The following is a 7703-nucleotide window of genomic DNA, read 5'->3' as shown; positions in this document are numbered from 1 at the left end:
GTACATACTATACTGTAAATGTAAAATATATGTTATTTAGAAGAATGTATAAAAAACGTCAACAAAAACAGTGGTTCGCAAAAAGACTGGGGTATGAAATATAACTTCTCATTTCCCTGTAATAAGCAATTTTTAAGACTATCTTCCTTCATGTCTAAATTAGCACAAAGAAGTGCTGGTTGACATTCCTAACTGCAATGCACAATTTCGCCACTAGATGTAGTTAAACGTTCGAATCACACAAACCAATACCCTTCACACGTAGTTGTAGCGATTTCTGTAATTCAAATAAGACAATCTGGGGAAAATAAACATATTTTCTTACTATGTGAACAAAAGCTTTTGTAATTCAGAGTTACCAAAACACAGTCTGAGAGCTTTTTCATATACATATATATTTGATGTGATATAATAACACAATGTTATCTAGACAGTTTCCTAAAACGATTTTTGTGAAGTAAACCATGGGTTAGGGGTAAGTCGAATCAAGACAAATGGCGCAGCATTGCTGCTTGTTTTGTGTTTTATGTGTGTAAAAGAGCGTTAGTGGCATAAAAATACAACTCCCAGCATGCACTCGACCCAGGTGCAGATCCAAGCTCATGGGTCGCTGCCTTGGAGCTGCTCACCAACGCCGCTTCACGTAGCGGTTTGATTCAGAGGAGAAATGGCTGCAGCGTTGTCCCGTGCCCTCAAACTGCCCGGTAAGATGCCGTTTGGTTATTTTACAGAGGAAACTGACGTGACCAAATCTGGACGATTATATAAATCAGAGGTGGACAGTGTGTGTGTGTGTATAAATATGTGTTAGTGTGTCTGGTCTGGTCTGTATGTCCTTAAAGACAGACGTTTGATTTATCGTCTTTCTCTGAGACACAGTCGTATCATTCTTCATGTTATTTCACTAACGGCATCGTCTAAGGGACGACGATGATGAAGATATCGCTGATGACGTAGACATCAGATGTGTTCATCCACAGCGGCGCTCTGTCTGTAGTGATGTCTGTTAGCTGGCTGCTAATGATAACACAACTGTCAACAACGGTGCTCAGATTATACACATCACAACGGACGGAGAAACTGACGTCCGACCGCTGTGGTTCATCAACAAATACAGTTCTGCTGCATCGTCGTTCATTCATTTTATCCATTTACATTTTTTTCCATTTTAATATTAGGTATAATGACTCACTTTTGGGGGTTTCTTTCAGGCCGTACTGCGTTTATATTTGTTAACGAACTCGTTTGTCAATCAAACTAAAACTAAACTAAAATTATTAATTGAACAGTTTAATGGATCGTATCAGAACTGTTAGCTCGAGTTCAGTATAAAAACTGATTGATTTAGTGAAAGACATATTTCCGAGACATTTCTGTACCGTTTGCTTTCATACATGTCTAACAACACGTCGATCACGTTAACGTCATAGGTCGTCCTTATTATGACGTCACGACTCCTCTGAGAGATTATATTGAAAATGAATTATACTAGTGATTTTAAACAATGATAGTTGTGTCAAAAAGATTTTAAAAAACTATTGTTAAAGTTTAATTTGTCATGATGCAACATTGTCACATCATGTGACCTCCATGGACCTCTGTTTTAGATTACTGTAAAATAATGTGTTAATAAACCAAGTATGGCTTTAGTATTACTACTGTTTGAGTCCCTTTTCATTGATAATATGTTGATAAAACTCAGTGATTATCAGTAAGAGTTTATCATCTTCATCATCATCGTCAGTTCTCTGTGTCTCTGCAGGGAAGAAGGGCTCGGAGCTCGGAGAGTACGACCCTCTGACCCAGGCGGCCAGTGAGGACGAGAGTGAAGAGGACGACCTCGTACTCAACTACCCCAGAAATGGTCTTGGCAGGGACGGCTGCCTCGGTGCGGCCTCCTCAAAGTTGCGCGGCGGCAGGTCCAGAAGACTCGATGAAGAGCAGGACGACGACGAGGACGAGGAGGAAGAGCAGGAGGAATGGAGGGAGCGCCTCCACGGCAAACCCCGACACGACAGAGACGACATGATGGGCACGCAGTACTGGAGTCAGAGGGACTCTGGGAGGGACAGGAGGGCCGGGGAGGAGAGGAGAGGGTCCGGTCCACTAGGTGGCACCGTGCTGGGGGGTCACGGCCCCGATGCAGAAGAAAAGGCGGCGAGGAGGAGGAACATGGTCCGAAGTGCATTTTTCCTGGTGCCTCTGGTTTGTGCCACTCTGGTGGTGCTGTTCTGTGCTTTCCTGATCCCCTGTCAGAAGAAAGAGCCGAAGCCTCAGTGGGAGAGAGCACTGGGAGACGCAGGAGGTAAACGGAACAATGGTTCAATCGGTATTTTTGATACGTCTTAACATGGCAGCAAATCATAGAGATTTACTGCAGAGTCGTTGTCTACAAAACATGGACTGGCCCTTTAATTAGTCGTCTGTAAGTACACAGGCGTGTGAACATGACTCCACCTACCACACGTCTGTCTCACCCTGCCCCCAGTTAAAGTAAAGTAGTGGCAACAAATACATGTAATCATACGTTAACTCTGGTCACGAGGACGGATTTGAATTCCTGTTGATTTGAAGAGCAGCTTCATTCTAGTCCTCAGGGTTTCACCTCAGGGTCTGGTTCAGATGGTGGATCAGTCACTGGGAAAAGGTCAAAGTCCACGGAGTGCAGTCAGAGTCGTCATTAATGATCTAAAACTGTGTGTCGCACATCTAGGTCTTCAGTGTGAAGTCAATAGGTGGCGATATAATCCTGTCTGCGGCCAATCAGAAGACTAATATATATACGTATATATTTTTTTTTTGTTCTAACCTCTAGGTGTGACTCCACCTGCACTGGCACTGTGGGACGTGGACGGTGACTCGGTGGAGGATGTGTTCCTCAGCGTCGCCGAGTGGACGAACGACACCCACATGACACCCAGGAGCAAAGGTAGGTGTCCGTTAACTGCCTGTCTCATCAGCATCACTGCGTTCCCTGTGTTGAATCACACACTAACGTCTTGGTTTTTTTTATATCCCAGTTTACAGTGCGGTGGCGCTGTCTGCTGTGACCGGTCAAGTGCTCTGGAAGAAATTCATGTCTGAGTCAGTGATGTCCATCCAGTGTGGGCTGCAGTACAGCTCCCAGCCTCTACCCGTGTGTCTTCTCATCAGCAAGTCCGTCATCATGGCGGTCAACGGCACCACGGGTGAGAAGTCGACGACCTGCTCTGACACGCCACGTGTGTGTGTGTGTGTGTGTCGTCCCTAAAACACCACCAGGTTTGAAAGACTCTCTGTTTCTGTCCCTCAGGAAAGAATTTGTCTTCAGTCCAACTGAAGAACATCGAATCCCAGGCAGTGTTACTTCCAGACCTGCAGGGGGACTCGGTGCCAGATCTGCTCATCGCCACTTTGCCTGCCAACGAGGTCCGGTTCTGTCTTTAAACATTAGCCAACATTAATATAGTTTCACTGTTCGACATCAACTTCGTCATCACCTGGTTCTTTGACCAGGAGAACCTGTACCTCCAGACTGAAGTCTGGGCTGTGTTTACATTCGACCACAGTCCTGTTTGCAGTCCATGTTTTTGGCCACGTTGTCTGTTTGTCAATTCCCGAATTTGAATGTTTTGTTTTCCTTCATTCCAGTTAGGTTTCAGTCTGAGAACGTTTGGGGATAGTGAATCTATTTGTTCTGGTTCTTGAATAAAAACTTTTCTTTTTTTTTAATTCCCAGGCTTTGGATCTCTCTCTGACTTTGATCTCTGGCCTGACGGGGGCGCAGCTGGGACGTCCTGTGCCATTTAACCTGACCGGACAAGGGAAACTGATCGGACCTCTGCTGCATCAGACACAGAAGGGGGCGTACTACATTCTCTTTGGACTAGGTGAAGACTGGACCAGATGTGTTTTTTCTCTCTTTGCAGTTTTGTTGGAATTAGAATTTAAAATCATCGTAGTTTGTCTTCCCTCTGACAAGACTTTGTCTTTCCTGACGTTCTAGGTAACGTAGAGGCCGTCTCTCTGAGGGATGTTTACATCCGAGCCACTGACAGGATTCCTGTAACACAAGCTCTGAGGATAAAGGATCCAAAGTGGGAGGAACTCAGGAAAAATAACTCCTCCAAACTCATTGACATTTACAGGTGGGAAACACTCCATCCTACAGACGCTTCTTTGTCTCTCAGACACTTGACCTGGGTGTGAGGAGAAACTAATATGAGAATTGTTCAGTTCTGTTGGTGAGATAAAACACTGTAAGATTAAATCAAAGATTATAGAGTAGACGTAGTTCAACATCAACTTCAGCTTTTTAAGGAATCGCGTCATTATTTAAAACGGTTCGTTCTCTATTTTAATTGAAGAGGATCTGAGCACGTGGAGTTCATGCTCCCCCTTGTGGCCGGTTTTGGCGACAACCACAACAGTTTGGACACGGTCTCCAACCTGAACTCCAGCAGGAGCGACTGGATTCTGGTGTCGGGTTCCAGTAAAGTGTCAGTGCTAACAGTCCTGAGACAGAGAGACATGCGTAAAAGATGGATCTTCAACTCAGGTCCGATCCACAGGTAACACTCCCACCCCCCACACCCCCCCCCACACACACATCAGACTATGTCAGTATTGTAAATAAGGATTTAAAACCATTTAACACCAATCCTTAATTGAGTTGTTTTTGTATCAGCCAACCAGCCCCGGGTCACTTCAATGACGACGGGATCCTGGATCTGTTTTTTCAACACTCGGCCAATGGAGTCATGGAGGTGGAACACTCACTTCTCTTCATATTCTTATGGAAATGAGATAATGGAGTGTTTTGAGAAACAAATGTGTATTTATTTTTTTTGCTCCATTCTGTCCTTCAGGCTCAGGTGGTAGACGGGGCAAAAGGGGACCTTCTCTGGTCGGCAGAATTTGTGTGCCCCCGTCTCGTTTTGCAAACGTCTACCATTTCCACCTACACTGGCCAATCAGCGTTCCTCTTTTGGGCCAGTGAACCAATCAGTGCACAGAAGAATGTTACCAAGACGACGGTGAGTCTGCCACACTGAAACCTGCAGCACTGAAACAACAAAGGCTAACTGATAACGGTTTATATGGTCTGATTCATCTGCTACTGTACAGGCGCCACCAGGTGTCGCTGCACCGGAGCCTCTCATCAGAAAACTCTTCCTGCTGCACCCTACATATCCCACAATCCTGCTGGAGCTAACCTCGACCACAGACACGGCAGTCACCTCCGCAGGTAACGGTCAACATCTGGATATCCACAGCACAGACTCTGTAATATAACAGTGGTAGTTAGCAGTGACTAGCGTCATGCTAATGGGAATCACACTAGAGGGAGCTAAAGCACCATAAGGGATATGCATACCACAGTTTGAGAACCACTGCTGTCAAAGAAAATATTTTGACAGTTACACAGCCCCTAGCGGCTGAGTACAGGTACTACAGGGGTGTCAGGCAATTTTCTAATTAATATTGTTTTTTATTTTATTTACACTTTAGTTTAATACAAAACATAATTTTATAATATATAAATAATTTAAATAATTTATTTAATAAAATATACTTTATATATGTATTTTTAAACACCATACCAAATATATATTTATATATGTATATATACACATATATGATGTATATATCTCTGCTAAATGCATAAATGTAAATGTAAATAGACAGAAAAATTACATTCATCTCACATCGTCTCTGACTTCCTGTCCGACAGTCAGTTACCAGGAGAATCAGAAAGATGCCTCCTACATCACCGTATCCTCCAGACCTACACCCGACTCCCAGCCCAGCACTCGCATAGTGAAGAGCATGAGTCTCAAAGCCGCCATCGCCAAAGGAACAATCGTTCTTCTCGGCGAAAACAGCCAACCGGGGAAAGCCAATAAACCGGACGTGTTTGAGGTCAACAAGTTCTTTAGACGCCTGTCCTTCAAACGTCAGGTGAGACAGACTGACATGACTGACATGTCAGATGAAGAGGGTTGATTCAGGAGAACACACTCCTGTTCACTACCAACTGTCTTTGTATTTCAGTGACCAGCTGCCACTGCTGCTACGCCCCCTAGTCACAGACGTGGTACGACTTCAAGAAGCACATCTAAGAATTAAAAGGGATTAATTAGCTCTGCACAACTAGGCACCAAGAATCCACCTGAGGACGTTTACATCCAACCGTCCCTGGTGTTTGGACTTCTTTCTTTTTCAGTTTACTCTGCTGTGAAGCGTTCCCGTGTGTTTAGTATTTGTGTTTGTGTCGTTTTGGTTGAGACTGTTTGTACACTGAGATCTTATTTAATAATTATTTAACTTACAGATGATTGCAAACAGACTTGATTGTCAATAATCCTGTAGACTTGACGAGGGAAGAACATTCATCTGTGTTGACACAGAATAATCAGTGTCACAAAAACCACTTCACAGTGTTGGTACGACTGTTGGAACTGCTGCTGGGATCAACGCATGTTTACTATTCATTTCCAGGTTTCTTTACAGCAGTTTTTATTTCACTGCTGTAGTTGTCATAGCAACGTAGCTGTCATGGAAACCGCTCTCTTTCGCCCAACTGTCCCACAGTCATTTTAATTTAGTGACGTGCCGTATAAGGAGCCTGTAAATATTTGATGATGTACAGTATTTATTCATTTGTTGTATTTGATTTAGTATTTTTTTTCATAAACCACTGCTTTTGTTTCCCTCCGAAAACGTGAATGCTAAGAATTTAGCCATTTTAATGGACGATGCTAACTGAAACATTGTAAAGAAATCATGAAAATCACGCGGAGCCTTTGTGTTTTTGTTTTTTCTAAATCATTTCAATCTTTTTTTTCTAATTCAGACTAAAAACTATTGAACTGAGTCCAGACCACAAACATAACAATATCCACCGTGACGATCGTCAAGTTCAATTTAAATGTTCTTTGTTTTGGTAAACGGGACAGTGATGTGAAATTAGATTTTTATTTAATTAGAATTAAAATTTTATAAAAATATATATATATATAACTTTTTTTAAAAAGTTCACACGTTATCATCGATACGGTTCTGGTCGTGTTTTGCCTGTCGTTTATCGTAATGCGTTTTCTTAACGCACGATGACGCTGTTGCTCACAGGTAAAAATCCTTAAAAAAATTACCTCCAGACGTTTTCCGCATTGCTGCCGCACGAACGTTTTGTGAACTGGGAACATGGCGTCATCCCTCGGTCGTCTGTTCAGGATGTCGGTTCTCAGGAACGGCCGGGAAACAGTGCCGAGTACCGGCGCAGGGGGAGCGCGGAGGACGGTGACACCGCACCGCTCCGTCGTGACCACATCGTCCGGTGCTGTTCTGCCCAAACCCAAGAAGGTGAGTGGTTGTTGTGAGGAGTCAGTTGACATGACAGCAGGGATCAGACACAGGACACGCTGCTTCCATGAACTAACCGACTTGTCTCTATGGTGGCCCGATGCCGCGTGTGTGTGTGTGTGTCTGCGTCACACCGTGGGGAGCAGACCACCTTCGGCCTAATCCGGATTGCTGTGGTAGTGGTGCCCTTCTTATATGTGGGGACTCGGATCAGCAAGAACTTTGCTGCGCTGCTGGAGGAGCACGACATCTTTGTCCCGGAGGACGACGACGACGATGACTGAGGGGCGGGCGGCCTCCGGCTCACAGGTATCACCGGCCTGGGCTCTGGGCTGCTGCTGGTAAATGGGGTCTAGGTG

The 7703-nt window shown here is 44.3% G+C and overlaps 2 protein-coding genes across 2 annotated transcripts in view; both read left to right on the top strand.

Moving 5' to 3' along the window:
- Nucleotides 1-505: 505 nt before the first annotated feature.
- On the top strand, nt 506-6776 carry fam234b (family with sequence similarity 234 member B). The gene is made up of 13 exons (XM_008330317.3): nt 506-704; nt 1763-2305; nt 2816-2929; nt 3021-3188; nt 3293-3408; nt 3719-3869; nt 3986-4127; nt 4347-4550; nt 4667-4745; nt 4848-5015; nt 5107-5227; nt 5714-5940; nt 6034-6776. Exons 1-13 carry the CDS (start codon nt 668-670, stop codon nt 6034-6036), a joined length of 2073 nt encoding a protein of 690 aa, XP_008328539.1. The 5' UTR covers nt 506-667; the 3' UTR covers nt 6037-6776.
- Nucleotides 6777-7117: 341 nt separating this feature from the next.
- The window catches only part of smdt1a (single-pass membrane protein with aspartate-rich tail 1a), a 4419-nt gene continuing 3833 nt past the window's right edge, over nt 7118-7703 (top strand). The window contains exons 1-2 of the mRNA XM_008330312.3: nt 7118-7344; nt 7491-7653. Coding sequence (XP_008328534.1) covers nt 7186-7344; nt 7491-7628 — 297 coding nt within the window. The 5' untranslated portion in view covers nt 7118-7185 and the 3' untranslated portion in view covers nt 7629-7653. The remainder of the gene's footprint in view (nt 7345-7490; nt 7654-7703) is intronic.

The sequence above is a fragment of the Cynoglossus semilaevis genome, chromosome 17 (assembly GCF_000523025.1).
Source record: "Cynoglossus semilaevis isolate Cse_v1.0 chromosome 17, Cse_v1.0, whole genome shotgun sequence".
Classification (NCBI taxonomy): domain Eukaryota; kingdom Metazoa; phylum Chordata; class Actinopteri; order Pleuronectiformes; family Cynoglossidae; genus Cynoglossus; species Cynoglossus semilaevis.
This window is presented reverse-complemented; position numbering and strand designations above follow the sequence as displayed.

Excerpts from the sequence above, each read along its gene's own strand:
- fam234b (XM_008330317.3), top strand. The coding sequence starts at position 668 with ATGGCTGCAGCGTTGTCCCGTGCCCTCAAACTGCCCG. Across the intron at positions 705-1,762 it reads CCGTGCCCTCAAACTGCCCG|GGAAGAAGGGCTCGGAGCTC; the intron begins GTAAGATGCCGT and ends GTGTCTCTGCAG. Across the intron at positions 4,551-4,666 it reads AACTCAGGTCCGATCCACAG|CCAACCAGCCCCGGGTCACT; the intron begins GTAACACTCCCA and ends TTTTTGTATCAG.